Source organism: Panthera leo, chromosome A2 (genome assembly GCF_018350215.1).
Source record: "Panthera leo isolate Ple1 chromosome A2, P.leo_Ple1_pat1.1, whole genome shotgun sequence".
NCBI classification, from domain to species: Eukaryota; Metazoa; Chordata; class Mammalia; order Carnivora; family Felidae; genus Panthera; species Panthera leo.
The window spans coordinates 15,070,510-15,091,781 of NC_056680.1; the positions used below are offsets into that span (position 1 = coordinate 15,070,510).

General features: G+C 45.8%; 1 protein-coding gene across 5 annotated transcripts in view; it reads left to right on the forward strand.

The window, feature by feature from the left end:
• The first annotated feature begins 3,381 nt into the window (after positions 1–3,381).
• The window catches only part of LARS2 (leucyl-tRNA synthetase 2, mitochondrial), a 176,734-nt gene continuing 158,843 nt past the window's right edge, over positions 3,382–21,272 (forward strand). For 2 of the 5 annotated variants that reach the window (XR_006199811.1, XM_042929069.1), the window contains exons 1-3: positions 3,382–3,580; positions 9,042–9,296; positions 15,737–15,865. Coding sequence is in view for 4 of the 5 variants with exons in the window: in XM_042929069.1 (XP_042785003.1) it covers positions 9,063–9,296; positions 15,737–15,865 (363 nt within the window). In the remaining variant the exon portion in view is untranslated. Of the gene's footprint in view, positions 3,581–9,041; positions 9,297–11,359; positions 11,458–13,819; positions 13,867–14,220; positions 14,400–15,736; positions 15,866–21,272 lie in introns of those variants that run through there. The other 3 variants (XM_042929070.1, XM_042929072.1, XM_042929071.1) reach the window with 3 other exon arrangements.

The following is a 21,272-nucleotide window of genomic DNA, read 5'->3' on the forward strand; positions in this document are numbered from 1 at the left end:
ATCCCTATAGTAGCAAGAATCTTGGGGTTTGCTTTCATCTCCATAATGGATGACTGAAAGCCATTCCCAGAAGACCTGAATCAATGTCTGCCACGTGACAGCCCAGGGAAGAATTTACACGGCTGTCCCAGCGATTTATTTTTGGAAAGGTCACAAAAGCGTGGAAATAAATGTCAAGCCGGAATTATTTATGACTCCTGCACTTCTAGGTCATTTCTAGTAAATTTGCCTTACCTCGTGAGGTAAGATAGAGGAATAGTCTTGTTTTTACACCAAGGGGAAGAAATGGTCAAAGAAATGGAGACTCCCCTTCCTGGAAATTCCTGACATGCAAGCTTTTGTATTAGACAAAGAGAAGGGAGAACAAGGTGGGGGGGGGAGGGGCAAGGAAATGAACAGAGGGTACAGAAGGGAGGCTGCGCTGATGCAAATCAAATCTCTTTATTTAACAAAAGATCGTCTTGATTTTTTTCTGCGTACGAAGTCATAGAAGCTGAACTACGAAGCTCCCTCTGGCTGCTGTAACTGATCACCACAAACTTGGTGGCTTGAACATCAGTTTCACTGGGTCAAAGTCAAGTTGTCAGCAGGGAAGCACTCCCTCTGGAGGTTCTGGGAGAGGATCTGTTTTCTTTTTCTTTTTCGTTCTGGTAAAATATTCATAAAACGTACCATTGGAAGCATTTTTAAGTGTCCGGATCAGTGGCATTCAGTTAATTCATGTTCATATGGTATCATATCATATATGGAATCATGTAACACTTGTCGTTCTGTGATTTATTTCTTATGTGTCCTTAAGTGGCTTGCTTCATTTAGCGTAATGTCTTCAAAGTTCAAACATATTGTAGCAGGTGTCAGAATCTGCTTCCTTTTCCAGGCTGAATACTATTCCACTGTATGTATATATCATATTTTATTTCGTCCGTTCGTCACTCAAAAACACTTGGGTTGCTTCCACCTTTCGGCTACTGTGACTAATGCCTCTATGACCACGGATGTACAACGAGCTCTTTAAGACCCTGCTTTCAATTCTTTGGGGGTATCTTCCCAGAAACACAGTTGCTGAATCCTATGGGAAAATCTATATTCTGTGTTTCAGTGCTCACATCTCCTCTTCTGTCACAAACTTCCCTCTGCCTCTCTCTTATAAGCACACCTGTGATGGCATTTAGGGCTCCCCAGGATAATCCACGATAATCTTTTCATCTCAAGACTCTTAATTTAATCACATCTGCAAAGTCTCTTTTGCCATATAAGGTGACATTCCTAGGTTCCGGGGATTAGGACCTAGATATCTTTGGGAGTCATTATTCAGCCTCCCACACAAGCAAATAGAAAATGCAAAAGGAACACAGAAATCTATCATAAGAAGGAAGGCCCATAGAACCGCCCTGTCCCTACAGATCATCACAGGAAATAGTTTACGACATATTTTTCTAGATTTCTTTCCATGCGTACACTAACAAATGTATTTCTTTTATTTCCTTGCCTCTTTAAAAAATACAAAGTGGGGTAACTTTCTACACAGCCCAGCAAGTTGTCTCTTTCATTTAATAATGTATCGTTGCAGCAAGCTCTTTAAGAGCAAAAGGGATTTACTTTCATGCTACTGTCTTCTTTGATGTAAAAATAGCAACTTTCCAGTAAAGCAAATGACTTTTAGAAAAATTCTATTTGAAATAATCTCCTAGAAATGTCAATGTTAACTTTAATTCATAAGAGGAAAGAGAGATTTTGAACCAACATAAGGGTGGAGGCTACTTAGAATTTAGCATTTTGGGTAAATTAGAGAAAGGACACTCTGGTTATATATGGATACAACATGACATACCCGAAGGCTAAATTGCTTTAAGTGTGGCCTGTTAATGTGAGAGTCAATGCTTCCATGGTATCAGTTTAAATTAAGCATCTAGTATCAGGAGTAGAGAGATCAGGAGATTTGGATTGGAATCCTGGCTCTGTCGTCAACTGGCTGTGTGGCTTTAGACAGGCAAGCTGTATCCAATCCCTGGGCCTCAGTGTCCTAATCTTTGGACTGGAAGCTGTCCAAAGTCCTAATGACCTTCCATTCTGCAACGTGGGAAGGGCACTATTCTGGCAGGCTAGAGATCCAGGGTGAATAGCAAACCTTCTATTAACTTGCTTATGACCTTGAGCTAGACTGTCAGCTCTGCAGGGTCTCAGTGGATTCATCTGTAAAATGAGCAGGCTGGTCTAGAGAGTTCTCCAGATCCTTTCTAACTCTCACATTCTAAGGCAGTGAGTCTCAAACTTCAATGTGCCTAAAAATCCCCTGGGGGATCTTGTTAAAATGCAGATTTTGATGCCGCAGATTTGGGTGCAACCTGAGATTTGACATTTCTGGCAAGTTCTAAGGCGAGGCTGATGCTAGTCTGGAGACCACACTTTGAATAGCAAAGCATTTGGATTTTGAACTGTCAGGAAACGTTGTTAAAGACTTGGAAATGGGCAGAAGAGATTCCTGTGAATCCCTTGGCTGGAGTGCTGGTCTGGGGGGTATATATAGGAGTATGTAACTTTGCTGGTCCTCTGTTGCTCAGCTCTGTAAGAGTAGAAGTTAAAATGTAGAATTACTATCCATTATGGATAGTAATGGGCTGAATCTTGTTTGAAAGAGGTGCACTTGATTTCAGCCCTGTAGAAAAAGATGGTTCTCAAAATATTACTTTTTTTTTTTGTCCTGTGGGATAACCACCAGTTTTGCGTGATTACCACTCATTTCAGTATTCCTGATTGCCCACATCTATACGGTTTTCAAAAATCTCCTTTATGTGGGTTTTACCCTTTTAAAAATCATATTTTAACACCACTGGTCCTTTACAATTCATTCATGGATTCATCTTTGTAGCGAGAAACACTTGCGGGTGGGGGGTGGGGTGGGGGAGAGGTTGGGTTGGGGGTACAGAAAACTCTTCAAGGAAAGTGGTTGGTCAGGAATCCTGCCTTCCTGACTCCCAGCTCACCTATCCCCTAATCACGGTCAGATAATTCCCTTCCCAGGGCTATAAAGTCACGGAATATGGTGGGGAAAGCTCTTTAACCACCATTTAAGGATCAAGAGGTCAAACGACCTACCCAAGCCCAGCGGGCAATTTTAGCTAAGCTGGGATTCAAACCCTGGCATCAGAACTCTCCCAGTGCTCTTTACACCACCTGCCATCCAGTTTATTCTGGGGCCACTAAGCTGATGTCCCTCACTCCTCTGCAGCAACTGGAGTAATCTGAGCCCCGGTATCTCGTTTTGGTGACGCCAGAGACGGGGTGCACTACTGAGCCGGAGGGCGGGGCTTGGAGTCAGGAGGCGGTGCCCGGGAACGGGGGGGCGGAGCCCGAGGCCGCCTGCGCCGACGCCTCCGCCCCACGGGCTGCCGGGAGTTCGGCCCCGGCCCCGCTCCGCTTTCCCCCGGCTCCGCCCCCGCCTGTCTGTGTCTGCGCCGGCCGCTGCCGATAAAGTTGTTGTTCTGCCAACATGGCGGCGCCCATGGTGACTGGCCGGCCCGTGTTCGCTTAAAGGTGGGAATTGAGGCGTGAGGAGCCGCAGGCCAGAGCCTGTGAGCAGGTAAAGTCCAGACCCGGGCTCAGCGGGACGAGACACCTCGGGCGAGGAGGTCTCTGCCCTCGGATCTGGAGGTTCCGACTTGCTAGGGGCAGGAAGGGAAGGTGCGGGCTGGGTTAGGTGGCTCTGGAGCCGTGCAATTTCTGATCTGGGTAAGTCTCCGAGATCCCGGCCTTCAGACTCTTTGAGCCATGGACCCTGATGATAGCTCTGGACCCTATCCCATTCCCAGATGAATACACACGTACACGTAGATTTGTACTCAAGTTCCCTTGCTACTGCTCCCCTGCCCCGATTCATCTCTGGATCTTTGCTTCCTGGCCTGGGGATTTGGACTCAGCTAAAAGCCATCCGGTACATCTCCGTGGCCCAGAGGTTATTGTCCCTGCATGTTGAGGCTCGGAGGTTCTCAGAGATCTTGTGGGTCTACCTCCTTATCTTAGAAGATGAGATTCCCGACAGGAGATAATTTGCCCGAGGCCCCACAGGGAATGGGTGCTTGCAGAAGCCACAATCGGTATTTTTGGTCACAAAATTTGTTTTCTTTAAGATGCACTTGCCCTGGTCTATTCTTGCACATTTTGGGGTGGGGGGTGCACACAAATGCCCTCCTGCCCTTCTTCCATGTATTCTGCTGTTCTTTGCTTGTACTGCTCTTCCCTTAGGTTTCTCTGTCCATATGTGATTGTCGTTTTGGGTCCAGTTGTTAGGCTTTTTCTCTGACCACCTGTCGGTGCCTCCATCATTCTCAGAAAACAACCGTAAATGCCCCAAGTGAGGATGAGGTCAGGACCGACTCTAAAGAGGAGCGAGCAGAGGAGTGGGGATTGTTATTTTGGAAGGGTGTGGAAGAAAAGACAGGATTCCAAGCATCGAGGCAAGGAACTGGATGAAACAGAGCTAAGGAAGAAAAGGCCAAGTTGATTGAAAATACAAGGCATGAGCCACGCCTTTCACATTGATGGAATGAGCATAGTCCTCTAATGAAATGGCCGCACCTTGTCAGGAGAGGCAGTGCCCTTTTTAGGACTTTGGTGGTGGAGCGGCCAAGAGCAGGGCCTGCTGAGCTCCAGGAAGTTCTGTAGTATATTGTCAAGGCAAATTGAACCAACGTTTTAGAATTTCTAAAATAAAGGAAGCGAGTTTTATTCAAGGCCAAGTTAGGACAGCTGCTGGCACACACAATCTTCACCAAGAGAGTGCTCCTGTGAAGGAACATTTGGTGTAGGGTTATATAAGCTCTAGCAAGGAACATTTGGTTTGGGTTATATACTTTTTTCTTTTTTTTTTACATAAAAAGTTACAAATCCTTAGACAAAGAACATGTTAGAAAGTTGCAGAACTTATCTTATGCCTCTAGTAAATGCAGGGCTGTATAACTTTAATCTTATGGGAACCAGGGAAGTTTTCCTTATGTTTGGAATGCTCCTTTTTGGTTATTTCTTAAATAAGGCAGATGTGCGATGTGTGCTCAGGCAGAAATAGAGCCCATACTTTGAGGTTTTGCGGAATCACTTTGACCTTGGTATATGTTAGAGTATAGCTTTCCCCGGGAGCCCAGGAGCAGGGCCCACAAACATTAAAAGTAGAAAATTTCCTTTATTTTATCCATATGATAGCCCTGAGTATACTGTATGCTATGTCCCCCTGAGTCTAGGGGATTCCCCTAACTTGGGGCGCGAACATTTCTTAAAGAGTCTTAGTGCGTTACTACCGCGCGTGCTCCCCAGAGAGGTGGAATCCATTTACATTTTCAGCAGCAGTGTATAGAAATGCCCATTTTTCATTTAGCAGGTTTTTGCCAGTCTGTTAAGCAAAAATATTTTCTTGCTGTTTTCATTTGCATTTTATGATTAGTTCTAAAGTTGAACTTTCTCATATGTTTATTAGACATTTACATCTCTTTGTTTTTCCTTTGCCCATTATTTTAAATTAGGTTTTGAATGTTTCTCTTTTCATACGTAAACTCTTCATAGAGTAGAATAACCATTTGTTACTGCCGTTTTGGCAAAGATTTTGCGTCAGCTCATTGCTTGATTTCTACTTTTGTTCACAGTGGTTTTGATATACTGACATTGCACATTTTTAGAGTCAGATTTATTAACGTTTTTGTGAATTCTTCCGTTGCTTTTGTCCTCAGGACAGAACATCCTGCACCTTGTAAAGATGTGTTAAATACTCATCTATATTTTTGTCTTGTTTTATGATACTTAAAGTTCTTTAATCTTTATGGGATTTACACTGGTTTGTGGTTTTGAGATGGGGCTCCAATTTCTAATCTACTTGTGCTTTTTTCCTTATGAACTTTTTTTAAAAATTTTTTTTAACGTTTATTTATTTTTGAGACAGAGAGAGACAGAGCATGAACGGGGGAGGGGCAGAGAGAGAGGGAGACACAGAATCTGAAACAGGGTCCGGGCTGTCAGCACAGAGCCCGATGCGGGGCTCGAACCCACAGACCGCGAGATCATGACCTGGGCTGAAGTCGGACGCTTAACGATTGAGCCACCCAGGCGCCCCAAGAACTTTAAGTTCTTTAAATGCCCAGATCAGTTTCAGGATTCTCTAGTCTATACCGTTGATTTATGTATAGAAGAGGTTGTCAGTGAGCCATGTGTTATGTAAACATATTTACATTTTTTTATGTTTATTTATTCTTGAGAGAGAAAGAGAGTGTGAAGGGGCAGAGAGCGAGGGAGACACAGAATCTGAAGCAGGCTCCAGGCTCTGAGGTGTCAGCACAGAGCCTGACGTGGGGCTCGAACTCACGAACCATGAGATCATGACCTGAGCTGAAGTCGAACGCTTAACTGACTGAGCCACCCAGGCGCCCCTGTAAACATATTTAGAAAGCTTATTCTCATTGAGTAGACAGGGAGTGTTGTATGTGTTGTTTATGATTGGTGTATGATGAGTAAGTTACAGAGACAGGATTAGAATTTTCGGTGAAAGAATGACCTCCCTTCGTATGGCTCATATGGGTGATCTGTCTTCTCTCTTTGGGATTTCATTTCTCACGATGGCTAACAAGCATTGAAACCAAAAACTTGTGAGACTGCGGTTCCGGTTAATTTTGTATTTTTGTAATGTTTGTTTATTTATTTTGGGAGTGGGAGGGGCAGGGAGAGGGAGAGAGAGAATCCTGAGCAGGCTCTGTGCTGTGATCATGGAGCTGGACACGGGGCTCGATCCCATGAAAACCGTGAGATCATGACCTGAGTCAAAAATCAAGAGTCAGACCCTTAACCGACTGAGCCACCCAGCCGCTCCAGATTCATTTGTATTTCTATAGTTTTGTTGTTTCCCCTTGTTTCTGTTGGGGAGAATAGCCCGGAACCCTTTCGCTATGAGTTGTTAGGGAATGCAGTCCAGGAGAGAGGTGGCAGGCGTCTATCTATGCCTTCTGCTGATTGGGAAGTCTTTGGCTTGTTAAAGATATGGAGATGATACCTTAGCAAGGGAGCCGTAAAATCCATGACTCCTGTGGACACTTCTAATTATGTAGAAACCCAACCCCTAAAAATAAATGCAGTTACCCTAACTGTACAAAGCGTCTCTATATTAGGTTGGTCATATGGAGTTCCTGATACTCAACCACGTTCATACAATTCACCCTAATATCTTTAGTCCCATCTGCATATTTTAAAGCTTTTATTTATTTATTTATTTTTCAACGTTTTTTTATTTATTTTTGGGACAGAGAGAGACAGAGCATGAACGGGGGAGGGGCAGAGAGAGAGGGAGACACAGAATCGGAAACAGGCTCCAGGCTCCGAGCCATCAGCCCAGAGCCTGACGCGGGGCTCGAACTCACGGACCGCGAGATCGTGACCTGGCTGAAGTCGGACGCTTAACCGACTGCGCCACCCAGGCGCCCCCCATCTGCATATTTTAGAATAGCCAAGCCCAGTGGATAGGTTTGGTTTTGTTCTTGTTGTCTTTCTGCTTCGACCCCCAAGGAAGCAAGAGGTATTAAGTACAGTGAGACTCGGTCTATCAATAACTTTGGCAGACCATCTTGTAAAATGCCAACACTGGGATGCCATTTTATGGGAACGTGAAACCCACTTGTATAATAAGCCTATGATAGACTCTCTTGGCAACGTTCGTGACCCGGTACCTGTGTGAAAACAGGCCAGACGCTCGTGAGTGTGGAAAAAATGTTGAGAGAATCAAAGAATTAACACCAGCTTCAAGTGTCAGGTTCTTCCTTTATTTCTCTCTTGGTTTTACATTTGTGTCTTCACTCTGGCGCTTTTTTTGCATGGTTATGTAAGAAGGCAGGCAGGTGAGGCTGTTGAGTCATAAATCTTAAATATTTGATGGACTGTCACCTCAACCTCTTAGACAGGGATAAAACGTGAAAATGCTTCCATGAAGTCATTTTTGGAATTCACCTCCTTGGAGGAGGCCGATGAAGCGTTCCGGCTGAATTTTGAATTGCAGCCAGATGTCCTGGTGGGCCCCAGCCTGTGGGTTGTATTCCAGAAACACCATAGCACTCACCGCTATTATCCATTATGTTTACTTGTTTTTCTCTTATCTGCTGTTCTTTACTAGTATGTAAGTGCCATGGAAGAAGAGAGTTGGGTTTTGTTCACTGTTGTATCCCCCGTGCCTAGAACGGTGTGTGGACCTAGTGGCAGTCGATAAATATTTAGTAAATGAATGAAGAACTAACTGAATAAGCACTCTTACAAATGATAGTTATTTCTTGGCTCAGCTTACGGGTGTATATAACTTACAATACATACGAAAAGTGTTAATAATAGCTGCAAGTCTCTGGACTCTGGAGCTAGAAGGTGGGTGTTCAGATCCCTTCTGACATTTGAGCCTAAGCCCAAGCCAAGATGTGCTCGGAGCTCTTCTGAAGCCTGGGTGATGGGACGGGAAGCCTGCTGGACAGACCCTGGGCTGGGCCTAAAGGAAGGGAGGGCGGGGGCTCCTTGGACTCCCATGCACCCTGTGAGGCTGTGGCAGGAGCTGGCCCAGGAGGTAGTCTCCATTCGTTCCTGTGGGAGTTTTGTATGTTTGGTGTTTGGGAACCTTGACCATGTTATATTTTCCATTTAAAAGTTTGTGTTTAGCTCAGTTGACGTTCTTTTCTTTTCTTTTCTTTTTTTAATATTTAATTTTTTTTGAGGGAGACAGCGTGAGCGGGAGAGGGACAGAGAGAAAGAGGGACAGAGGATCCGAAGCGGGCTCTGTGCTGGTAGCAGCGAGCCCAGTGTGGGGCTCGAACCCACGAACCGTGAGATCATGACCTAAGCCAAAGTCAGACGCTCAACTGACTGAGCCACCCAGGCAGCCCAACTCAGTTGCAGTTCTAATGTGACATTTTCAGGGAAGGAAACCGTCAAGAGCCTAAGATGAAAGCATGTGAATGCGCAGGGAATGCTGGGCTGTGCTGAACGGGAGAGAGTTCTGGGCAGTTCCTAAAAGAGCTTTCTGCCCTCTTTCTCAGGGCCTTCCCACCTTCTGGAGAATGGCTTCTGCTTGGCGGAGACTGGGTTTCTATGTATGTTTCCTGAAAAGCAAGCTAAATGGTGGGCCAGATATCATCAGCAGAGGAAGGAGAGTAATCCCGGGATGTGCCAGAGGTATTTACAGTGCCACGGGGACGTGGACGAAAGAGTACACGTTGCAGACGAGGAAGGATGTCGAGAATTGGTGGCATAAACGAATAAAAGAAGAAACCTCCAAGATATCAGAAGCTGATGTGAGTATTCTGAGGGATTTTGAGGGGGTAGAGAAGAGGAGCCAAGAACTTGGATTCTGAAGTCAGATCGCCCGAGTTCAAATAAGGTATTAAGTGTGTGACCTTGAACCAACTGAATCTGTGCTTCAGGTTTCTTCTCAACCAGGGACGGTGCGAATAGCAGTGAGCGAGAGTGAGGCCCTAGCAGGTGTTAGGTTCTTCATGGTCCATTGCGGGCCAGCGCACCTGGTGATCCAGCAGGGTCAGATGTGAGGTTCCAGGAGTACCCCTGGACCCCTCGCCTGTAGAACTTATTTAAAACATTTATTATTATTGTTATTTTTTTAAATATGAGAAGCATTCTTTAAAAAAAATTTTCTTTTAATGTTTATGTGTTTTGAGAGAGAGAGAGGGAGAGAGAGAGACACAGAGAGACAGAACACAAGCAGTGGAGGGGCAGAGAGAGAGGGAGACACAGAATCCGAAGCAGGCTCCAGGCTCCGAGCTGTCGGCACTGAGCCTGACGTGGGGCTCGAACTCACCGACCGTGCAATCGTGACCTGAGCCCAAGTTGGATGCTTAACCGACTGAGCCCCCCGGGCGCCCCTCACCTGTGGAAGTTTAATCTGCATATTCTGGGAAGTACCTTCCTCTCCCCTGGCATGATGTTGGCCTCTAGCCATCATGGGTTGGGAGGTACCAGCCCTTCCCTGGTGTGATCTGGGGGGCTGGGACCCAGGCTTGCAGTGACAGATGTGTGAGGTAGTGAATCCTTGGCTTCCGCCCAGGATGTATCAGCTCAGCACCGTACTTGAGTAATTAATTGTGTCTAGTGTTTGGTTGTAGCCAGTTTCCAGGGGGCGCCGTGTTGGAGGCTGGCTCCTTGTCTAGGAGTCCAGCCTCTCAGGGATTCCTCTTGGACGTGGTAACCCTCACCTCTTGCTGCTGGTCAAAATAACAAATGGGAGATGTCATTTGTTACATGAAATGGTGAATCTGATCAGAGCCAAGTGCCGTAAGGTCGTTTACTCTTAAATTGTGACCATCCCTTTGTTTTTTTTGTTTTTTTAAAAATTTTTTTTTTCAACGTTTTTTATTTTATTTTTGGGACAGAGAGAGACAGAGCATGAACTGGGGAGGGGCAGAGAGAGAGGGAGACACAGAATCGGAAACAGGCTCCAGGCTCCGAGCCATCAGCCCAGAGCCTGACGCGGGGCTCGAACTCACGACCGCGAGATCGTGACCTGGCTGAAGTCGGACGCTTAACCGACTGCGCCACCCAGGCGCCCCGACCATCCCTTTGTAATAGTTACCGAATAATACAAACCTTCTACATGTAGTTAAAGAGATGGGGCCAAAGGCAAGCAGGTGAGTAAATACAACTGCGCCAAAGTGCTCTTGGCTAGACTTGGCTGTTTCCCATCTCCTGATCCTCACTCTTTTTAGACTCATTCCTTCCGTGAGCGTGATCACTATGAAACATGCCGGGGTAGTTATTTGTGTTAAAGCGAAGGATGGTTTCGGGCATTGGTTAGAGAGAGGTGCGGTGGGTAACAAGTGGAACGATAAAAAAGAAGGTTTGAGTATAACGCGTGATTGTACCGTGAAAGCCCGACTTCCGCCTCGTCAGGACGCGAAGAACCTTCACATCAACATGACCAGACTCATGTGCCTAAATGTATTTTGGAAGCGAACTAGGGAGCAGTTTGCTTCTGAACGAGGAGAGTAAAATTCGCTTTTCTTTTTGGTTTAGATTATCCTTTAGTGGCTTCCAGACATTTTAAAGTTGGAGCTTACTGATGTTGTGGCGCCTCCTTCTTCTTAAGTACTGTGTGGTTAAAAAAAAAAAAAATTAGATGGATCACAAGACACTGTGTATCCGTAATTGCAGAAGTAGCTGAAGGGATATCATGGGTGATCCCCTGGTGGCACCCTTTCAGGGTTTGGATGGGGAGTGGGCAGGTGGAGAAGGTGCTATATGATGGATCTGGGACCCGGGCTCTGGAACCTGGGCAGTGTTGCTGGCTCGGCCTCGAGACCTCAGCGTGCTCGCGGCCTTGTCACGTAACCTCTTTGATCCTCAGATTCTTCGCATTGTTTATCTCACGGAGTTGTTTTGAAAATCAGATGAGCAGATGTGGCCGAACACATTTTACAAGCGGAAATGTCACCTAAATAAAAGGTACAAGAAGATAAAAATGTGTGGTGTCTTTGTCGGGAACAAAGAATACAACCGGATGTTGGTGGATTTAAGTTTATTTATTTATTTTGAGAGAGACAGAGACAGAGCGAGGGAGGGAGGGGCAGAGAGTGAGGGGGAGAGAGAGAGACTCTCAAGCAGGCTCTGCACGGCCAGTGCAGAGCCCGATGTGGGGCTCGAATTCACAAAACTGTGAGATCGTGAACTGAGCTGAAAGCAAGAGTCAGGCACCTGACCGACTGAGCCACTAGGCGCCCCTGGATGTCAGTGGACTTTGAAGCTTAATTGTCCTCACTCTGGTCTTAGATATATTTGAGGGACACCTGGGTGGCTCAGTCGGTTAAACGCCCGACTCTTGGTTTCGGTTCAGGTCATGATCTCACAGTTTGTGGGTTTGAGCCCCGTGTCAGGCCCGGGTGCTGACAACTTGGAGCTTGCTTGAGATTCTCTCTCTCCCTCTCTCTCTCTCTCTCTCTGCCCCTCCCCTGCACACGTGAGCACACACGCACTCTCTCTCTCTCTCTGTATCTCTCAAAAATAAATAAACTTTTAAAAAAAGATCAAAAAAGATATGTTCGAAATACCCCCAGGTGAGTGTCTAGGAGACGAATGTCTTGCCATTATCGTCGGGATCTTCAGTATTAAAAGAAGTTCCACTTAATAAGGATTTTACTCCATGTCAGGCACTATCTTTCCATTCATTACCTCATTTAATCCTGAAACAACAACCCTGGGGATTTTTTGGAGGGTAAGAAAACAGGCTCAGAGGGAGGTTTGGTAATTTATTGAGATACATGCCTGGGACCTTCTGTTGCCTCACCTTTGACGCACAGAGTGCGAACTGAGCCCAGAAAGGCAGAGGAATTTGCCCAAGGTCTCACAGCTAGTAGAGAGGCCAGGGCCAGAATGAGGGCTCCCGGGTCCTTCTGTCCGCCCCCTTTGGGCTCAGCAACAGCTCTGGAACTTAATCTATAAAGAGGCAGAAGTTCTCTTTCTCCTGACGTCAGAAGCTGACAAAAATAATAGGTCCCACTTATAAAAACCATCCTGTTCCCGTTGCTTGTGATCTTAATTTCTTTTAAAGGCTTACATTCTTACACTTTTATATAATTACGAAAATTTCCCTTTCAATCATATTCCTGCTTAGTTATACCACACGCTCCCATAATTCCTTCTTGCCATCCCCAGAGGATAGAGAGCTCGTTTCATTATCACGGAGGAAAATGACTTAATTCACACAGAACAGCGAAAGGCAGGGTCACTACATAAGCTGGATACCTTTTCTGCAATAAACAAAAATAGTCATAAATATCAAAGACTTTTGCTAGCACTGCTTTTCTATATACCTTCCATAAGCTCAGTTTCGGGGTTTGGCTTCGTTGGTATGTAATGAATCACTCAATTCTGCTATGAATTAAGTCTTTGTGGGACAGACCTACAGAAAGGAGACACTCATGAAGAAGCCGTATGTGGAAAATGTTTGGGGCAAGATCGAGGGTTAAATAAACATAATATAAAAATCAATAAATATCACTAAAATGAAAACAAGGTGGTTATAATAAAAGAAAAATAGGCTTAATGTAAAAACTTAAAAGGAAAAATGAGAAATGGTTTATATCAAGGATTTTATTGATTTTTCAGATCCCCAAGAACTCTGTAATAGCTGTTTTCCCACGTCCCTAAATATTCCCAAAGAAAAGGCAATAAACCTAATCCATTGTGAGAAGCAGTGTGATTTGAATGGAGTGGACAGTTTTGCTTACTTCTGTTTCTGCACCCAGTGACGGAGTAAGGCCTTGCACCTCCTTTGAGGGACTGGTTTACACTGAGAGGATTACCTGTCGCTTTCCTTCTTCTTCTTTTTTTTTTTAATGTATTTATTTTTGAGAGAGAGAGGGAGACAGAGCGCAAGCAGGGGAGGAGGAGAGAGAGAGGGAGACACAGAATCCAAAGCAGCCTCCAGGCTCTGAGCTGCCAGCATAGAGCCTGACGTGGGGCTCGAACTCACGAACTACAAGATCATGATCTGAGCTGAAGTCAGACGCCTCACCTCCTGAGCCACCCAGGCACCGCATGTCACTTTCCTTCTTAAAGACGGTCCAAACTGCAGGGCCCGTCTCCTGAGGTTTTCCTGACGGTTACGGATCTGCGGTTTCCAGTTCAAGTCTGATCAGTGTGCAGCTTTCTGTCCATTTATGGAAATCCATTGTGGTTGCCACTTGAGCATTCCATGATTTTCTGGTTTGGGTGTTATCCAGACTCCTATGGATTCTCTTTTCCCTTTTCTTCCATCAGGCTGCTCGACTTACCACTCACTGGTAGTTTTTGGAGGATGGGCCTTACAGAGAAAATTCTAGTTTATTTTGCCACACGTGAGAGGTCCTGTCAAAGGTTGGTTGAGCTTCTTTGCTGAAGGAACTTTAAAGCAATGGGTCAAGGGGCGCCTGGGTGGCTCAGTCGGTTAAACGTCCGACTTCGGCTCAGGTCAAGATCTCGCAGTCCGTGAGTTCGAGCCCCGCGTCGGGCTCTGGGCTGATGGCTCAGAGCCTGGAGCCTGCTTCCGATTCTGTGTCTCCCTCTCTCTCTGCCCCTCCCCCGTTCATGCTCTGTCTCTCGCTGTCTCAAAAATAAATAAAACGTTAAAAAAAAAAAAATTAAAAAAAAAAAAAAGCAATGGGTCAAGTGAGATTTGGAAATCCCCTGATTTCTTGTTTCCTCTGCTCCCCCGATTATAGCTGGCCGTGTCCATGATCAGCCATGCAAATACGTAGCAGCAAATATACCACGGCCACCTCTGTACACAAAGGAATGGTCACGAATATTCTGTTTTGCGTTTGTTTTCATTACTTTTGGAGAAGCAAAGCCTTGAAGAACTCTAGCAGGGCTGGAGGAAGGGAGGAAGGACAGAAAGAGAAAAACAGAAGGTAGAAAGAAATAAAAGAGTGGTAATATCAGAAGGTCCCCGCCCTCAGAGACCAAACAGAAGCAGGTACCTTTTATGCCTTTCTTCTGAGAGCCCTGCCAGGAGGGGATGGATGTAGGCTGGGTAGGGGGAATGCGCCCGTCGCCTGGACAGGATTCGTGTAGCTGGGAAAAAATTGCCCTTTAAAGCATTCTGTGGAGGCCAGATATTAAGCTCCTGCTGGGATTGGAGGCGGGGGATGGGGGGGATAGAATGAGGGGAGGGGGGTTTAGGGAGAGGGAGATGACTGAAACCCAGCCCGTGCCCTTGAAACACGGACCCCTAACTAGGAACCGGTTAAGTGACTGGTGTTCACTCCGTTCAGATGCACGTAGGCTCTTTCTGTTTCTCGTGATGAAGCCGTGTCTTCAGCAGCTAGAAGGTTCTCTCACCCTGGCGTGAGGCTGGCTGTAGCTCGCCCCTGGGAAGACAGAAACTGCCTTGCCTTGTTGTCTATGTTTTTCTCATCACTTTCTCACTTCAACTTTGTCTGTTGAAAGATGAGTTCGCAGTACAGCAGAGAAACCCAGGACCCAAACTTGTGCCTCAGGAGTCCTGCTCTAACTGCTAACTCTGAGTCTGAATGCAACGACAGGGAATTTAGGAAGGGCTCCATTTTTTTTTTTTTTTTTTTTTTTTGAGATGTCACATCTGTGTGATTCAACTCCCGTGTCCTTGAATTACATGGAAATGTGTCTTAGAGCTTCATTTGGAAAAACATAAGTTCTTTAAGACCTAGATAGAAACTGTCTTAAAAGAGAAGCTTTTGAAAGAGAGGGAAAAAAGGATTGAAAATATATATGGGTAATTAGCACTTTGGGGTTGTTTGGCATTATTTTGGACATTGTTTAGCTTAAACTTGGGCTTTGGATTTTGTTTTTTGACATGTTTGTCAGTTTATGGGAATATTAAAAAAATTTTTTTAATGTTTATTTTTGAGAGAGAGAGAGAGAGAGAGAGAGAGAGCGGGCACATGCACGAGCTGGGGAGGGGCACAGAGAGAGGGAGACACACAACCCGAAGCAGGCTCCAGGCTCTGAGCCGTCAGCACAGAGCCCGACGCGGGGCTGGAACTCACAAACCGCCAGATCGTGACCCGAGCCGAAGTCGGACACTTAACTGACTGAGCCACCCAGGCGCCCCAGTTTTTGTTTTTGTTTTTGTTTTTGTTTTTTAAGGAAACTTTAAAAAATGTTAAATTATTTACCTTGAGTACAGTGCCAAAATACTGTGTGCACGCAGGGTCTCCGTAAATGCTTAAGATATACTCACTGTCATTCTTTGTCATTCTTTTCCCAGAAATCAAAGCCCAAGTTTTACGTGCTTTCCATGTTCCCTTACCCTTCCGGAAAGTTGCACATGGGCCACGTGCGCGTATACACCATCAGCGACACCATTGCACGGTTCCAGAAGATGAGAGGGATGCAGGTAAGGAAAGATGCCTGCTGCAAGGCCGGCCCCCCCCCCCCCCCCCCCCCCCCCGTCCGCCCCACCGAGGACGGCAAGAACGTTGTCAGTGTGTTCAAGGCAAACGAAGAAAACCGATTTTGGTTAAGATTACGACAGCTTCGAAGATAACCACAGAAGCTTAGCGTTTCCTTTTCCGCGTCAGAAGACATGATGAAGCATCTGGGTTAATGGGGCCGGTGGTGGGGGGGGCAGCCACGTGTCTGGTGTTGTGCAGGGATGAGGACGGAGAGGGGGTGGGGGTGGGGCTAAATGTAGCTGCAAATGTTGGTAACACGGGACATCTTCTCAGAAGTTCACCGTCCCGTGAGAGTGAAACACATAATAGATAGTCACCGTGTAGGGGGCTGAATCCCGTAGAACAAATATGGATCAAATGCTGTGGGGAGGAAGTGGGGCCACAAGAGATTTTCTGCTTTCTATTTGATATTTGCTGTTCCCTTTGATATTCTTTAATGAGCATGGTTATCTCACAAGGGAAAACTTAAAATTTTTGCAAGGAAAAGCTATCTGGGGAGTAGTGTCTCTGGGACAGTTGGGAAAGGCTCCATTAAAGAGGAAACGTCTGGCATGGGTTTTGAAGGACAAAGTTAAATTTACCGGAAGAGGAAGAGAAAGGCCCTTCCTTGGCTGCTGCGAGTCAGTCCCTTTTACCCCATTGCCCGTTACCCCCAAAGCTTACTCTTTACTCTTTAGCAACGTGTCATCTGTAGAACGAGGTGGGGATGATCGCGATATCTTCTTTAACCACTTACAGAGCGGCAGGGTTAAAGAGGGGTCGACAACATGGACCACTGAGCCAGATGGCCAGGATTTGAATGCCAGCTCTTAACGCTTGCCAGCTGTGTGCCCTTTGACTAGCTACTCAACCTCTCTAAGACCTAGTTTTCTCTCATCTGTAAAATGAGAATAAAACGGTACCTGCCCATTGGCCTGTTACAAGGATTCAAAGAGGATAGCTGTGAAGCACTTAGCGCATGCCTGGCACATAGTACGTAACCCATAAATATTGGCGATCGCGAGCGGCTGGCTGGACCCTGTTCACAACATCTCCTGAGAGCCCACTGTGCCCATCTCTGCCCAACTCCGTGTTTATCGGTCACCTCAGTAGCTTGAAATCCAGCCACGGCGGGAAATTCATACCCTGGAAATCAGCAAGTGCTCCAAATCTGGGCTTGTTCCTCCAGAGAGGCAGTTGTTAAACATGCACTGGCACTCCCAGTGGCTGCTGCTGTGATTAACCTGCTGGGGCCCATACCTGCCACCTCCCAGTTCTTTGTCACGATTTCAGAGAGGTACGCGCGTCAGTTGTCACAGTTGGTTTGAAAATTGATGCTGAACTGACTTTGGCAAGAGGTATTCCTAAAAAGGAAGTCAAGTTACGACGGCTCTTTGTCAATTGAAGAGTTCATAACTTTATAGTGTCAGATGCAGAGATCAGCGTTCCACTTTAATAGTCAAAAGTATTCGTCTTCCTGGTTTCTGTCGGGTGTTATTTTCCCCAGACGTTGCTTTCCATCATCGCTGCTGTGTTTATTAGAAAGGGACGGTGCAGAGTGAGCTGGCTGTTTGCCTAAAGTATCATTCTCGCTGAATGATTCTTGCTGTGGTTCTTTAACTAGATTTATCTGATGGATTTTTTTACACGCCAACTTATTTTGAACAATTAGCGAGTGCATGTAAATTGCCGAAGGTGTAAGCTTTTATGGCAAAATTGTACATTTATGATAGGGTACAGGTGGTTGAGGGGGTGTAGGTGGGATTCTGATTCCCTTGGATGGGATGAGATGTTCCAGAGGAAGCCCAAGGCAGAGCTCCAGGCCCAGAGCTCCTCAGACCCAAGGGACAAAACAGAGACCCCTATAGTAACTGGAGGCCAAGTCAGGCTGGATCCAGGAGCTGGACAACCTGCATTTGAACCGCATTCCGCCGCCTTCTTGCTGAGTGACCTTGCACAAGTCATTTCATGGCTCTGAATCCTATTTTCCTCATTTTTAAAATTTAAAAAAACATTTTTTTTTTTTAACGTTTATTTATTTTTGAGACAGAGAGAGACAGAGCATGAACAGGGGAGGGGCAGAGAGAGAGGGAGACACAGACTCTGAAACAGGCCCCAGGCTCTGAGCTGTCAGCACAGAGCCCGACGCGGAGCTCGAACTCACGGACTGTGAGATCATGACCTGAGCCGAAGTCGGACGCTTAACCGACTGAGCCACCCAGGCGCCCCCTTTCCTCCTTTTTTAAGTAGGGATAACAGCAATCCTTGCCTCATGGGGTTGTTGTGTGGGTTAGATGAGATGGTACATGTGTGTGACATGACAATAATCCCTTCATAAGTGTTAGCTGTGATTATTATTTTATTTTATTAAAAAAATTTTTTTGGGGGGCGTCTGGGTGGCTCGGTTAAGCATCCGACTTCAGTTCAGGTCATGATCTCACAGTCCGTGAGTTCGAGCCCTGCGTCGGGCTCTGTGCTGACAGCTCAGAGCCTGGAGCCTGCTTCAGATTCTGTGTCTCCCTCTCTCTCTCTGCCCCTCCCTTGCTCATGCTCTGTCTCTCTCTGTCTCAAAAATAAATAAAAACATTAAAAAAATTTAAAAAAAAATTAAAAGAAAATTTTGTTTTTGTTTATTTTTGAGAGTGAGACAGAGTGTGAGTGGGGGAGGGGCAGAGAGAGAGGGAGACACAGAATTGGAAGAAGGCTCCAGGCTGTGAGCTGTCAGCTGAGATGTGACATCATGACCTGAGCCAAAGTCAGACGCTTAACTGACTGAGCCACCCAGGCGTCCCATGTGGTTATTATTTACATTGATTTGATTTACTCTGGGAGGTCAGTCACTGCCATTTAATAAGTGAACCCTACTCTCTTTGGCCTGGAGCACACTGCACCCAGTTACATCTTCTTACCCATCCTATGATTTGGTGGCTGCCTCATACCACTTTTTTATTTTAAACTTAAAGTCTTTTCTTTTTATGTTTATTTTTACTTGTGTGAGAGAGAGAGAGAGAGAGAGAGAGAGAGAGAGAAAGTGGGGACAGAGGATCCCAAGCAGGCTCTGCACTGACAGCAGAGAGCCCGACACAGGGCTCGATCTCATGAACTGTGAGATCAAGACCCGACCCAAAGTGGACACTTAGCCAACAGAACCACCCAGGTCGCCCCTAAAACCACCCTTTGCTATTTGGTTTACAGTGCATCTAGGGCTCGCTTTGTTTCTGACTTTCAGCTGTTCTGTTTGAGATGATGAGCTTTTTGGGGCATCGTCCAGGTTCTGCTGAAATTAACTCCTTGTTAATTTTCATAAGCCATATTTAAGTCAGATCATCCTGTCTAGCACTCCAAACTTGGTGAAAACGTGTCCAGCCGGTTTTTAAGTGATATGGCAAAAGAGAAACAAATCTCGCTGTAACTGTCAACAACATGAAAACCTGTTGAGCTTCCTGTTGTTTTAAAATCCATTCCCAGTGTCAGGACTAGTTCCAGAGATGGAGCAGGGGAGGATTCAGGTCAAGTTCAATGGTCCTCACTCTAGGGAGGGAAGGACTATCTAATCTGGAATCACAACAGGGTCTGACATATGTATTCATTCATTTATTCACTATATAGTCATTGAGTGCCAGCTTTATTCTTTTTTTTTTTTAATTCTTTTTTTAAATGTTTATTTATTTTTGAGAAAGAGAGACACACACAGAGCATGAGCAGGGGAAGGGCAGAAAGAGGGAGACACAGAACCCGAAGCAGGCTCCGGGCTCCGAGCTGTCAGCACAGAGCCCGACGCGGGGCTCGAACCCATGAACCGTGAGATCACGACCTGAGCCGAAGTCAGATGCTTAACTGCCTGAGCCACCCAGGTGCCCTGCCAGCTTTATTCTAAACCCTGGGATTTCTATCGTATTAAATAGACCTATCAGAGTCTTAGGTTCAGCATCAGTCAGTGGGCCTAAGGAAAGCCCAGTAAGCTCTGCCTTTTTCTGGAACTTGTTAACATGTTGATTATTTTGCTTTGTTCTTGAGTGGAAGTATGTGAAATAATTCTAAGGTACACGAAGAACAGTGTGGCAAGTAAAAGGCGGAGGGACCCGTGCAGCAGTTCTGCTGTCTACAAGGCCACCAGTGACCACAGAAATGTCTCTGTCCTCAACTTTCTCCACCTCAGCCACATGCAATGCAGTAGAGCATCTCCCCTTCTGGAACACACTCTACTCCCAGCGCAAGACCCCACATTCCAGACTCTCCTCCTGCATTTTGGCCTCCCCCTCCCAGTGCATTCCACAAATTTTCCTGCTCCACTCCGTCTTTTGCATACTCGTTATCAGGTCGAGAAAGTTCCCCTTTACTCCTAGTGTGCTGAGAATTTTTATCGTAACTGGGTGTTGGTTTTTGTGAAATGCCTTTTCTGCGTATATTGAGATGGAATATAGTTTTTCTCTTTTATTCTGTTAATGTGATAGGTCGATTGATTTCTTTTAAATCTTAGACCAACCTTGTGTTCCTTGTGTTCCCGTGTTCGTTTGGTCATAATGTTATTATTTTTTTTTTTTTTATTTTTAATTTTTTTTTTTCAACGTTTTTTATTTATTTTTGGGACAGAGAGAGACAGAGCATGAACGGGGGAGGGGCAGAGAGAGAGGGAGACACAGAATCGGAAACAGGCTCCAGGCTCCGAGCCATCAGCCCAGAGCCTGACGCGGGGCTCGAACTCACGGACCGCGAGATCGTGACCTGGCTGAAGTCGGACGCTTAACCGACTGCGCCACCCAGGCGCCCCTGTTATTATTTTTTTAATGCATGTATTACTGTATATAATTGGTTAATCTCCCTATGTTCCTGAGAGTTCTGCTCTGTAATTTTCTTCTTCTTAAAAATGTTTTAATGTTTATTTATTTTTGAGAGAGAGAGAGAGTGAGAGAGTGTGAGCGCCACACAAGCGGGGGAGGGGCAGAGAGAGAAAGGTAGGGGGGACCCAGAATCCGAAGCAGGCTCTAGGCTCTGAGCTATCAGCACAGAGCCCGACGCACGGCTCAAACCCAAGGACCGTGAGATCATGACCTGAACTGAAGTCTGGCTGTCAACCAACTGAACCACCCAGACGCCTCTGTAATTTTCTTCTCTAATGTCTTCATCTGGTTTTGCTATCGGGGTTATGCTGGCTCGTAAAACAAACTGGATGTTCCCTTCTTCCTGTTTTCTGAAAGCGTTGTGTATTATTGGTATTCTTTCTTTCTTACTTTCTTACTGTTTAATACTGTTTAATAGTTCGACGCGGGGCTTGAACTCATGAACCACGGGATCATGACCTGCGCGGAAGTTGGAAGTTTAACCAACTGAGTCCGCCAGGCGCCCAGCCTCACTCCATCTTTCTACATC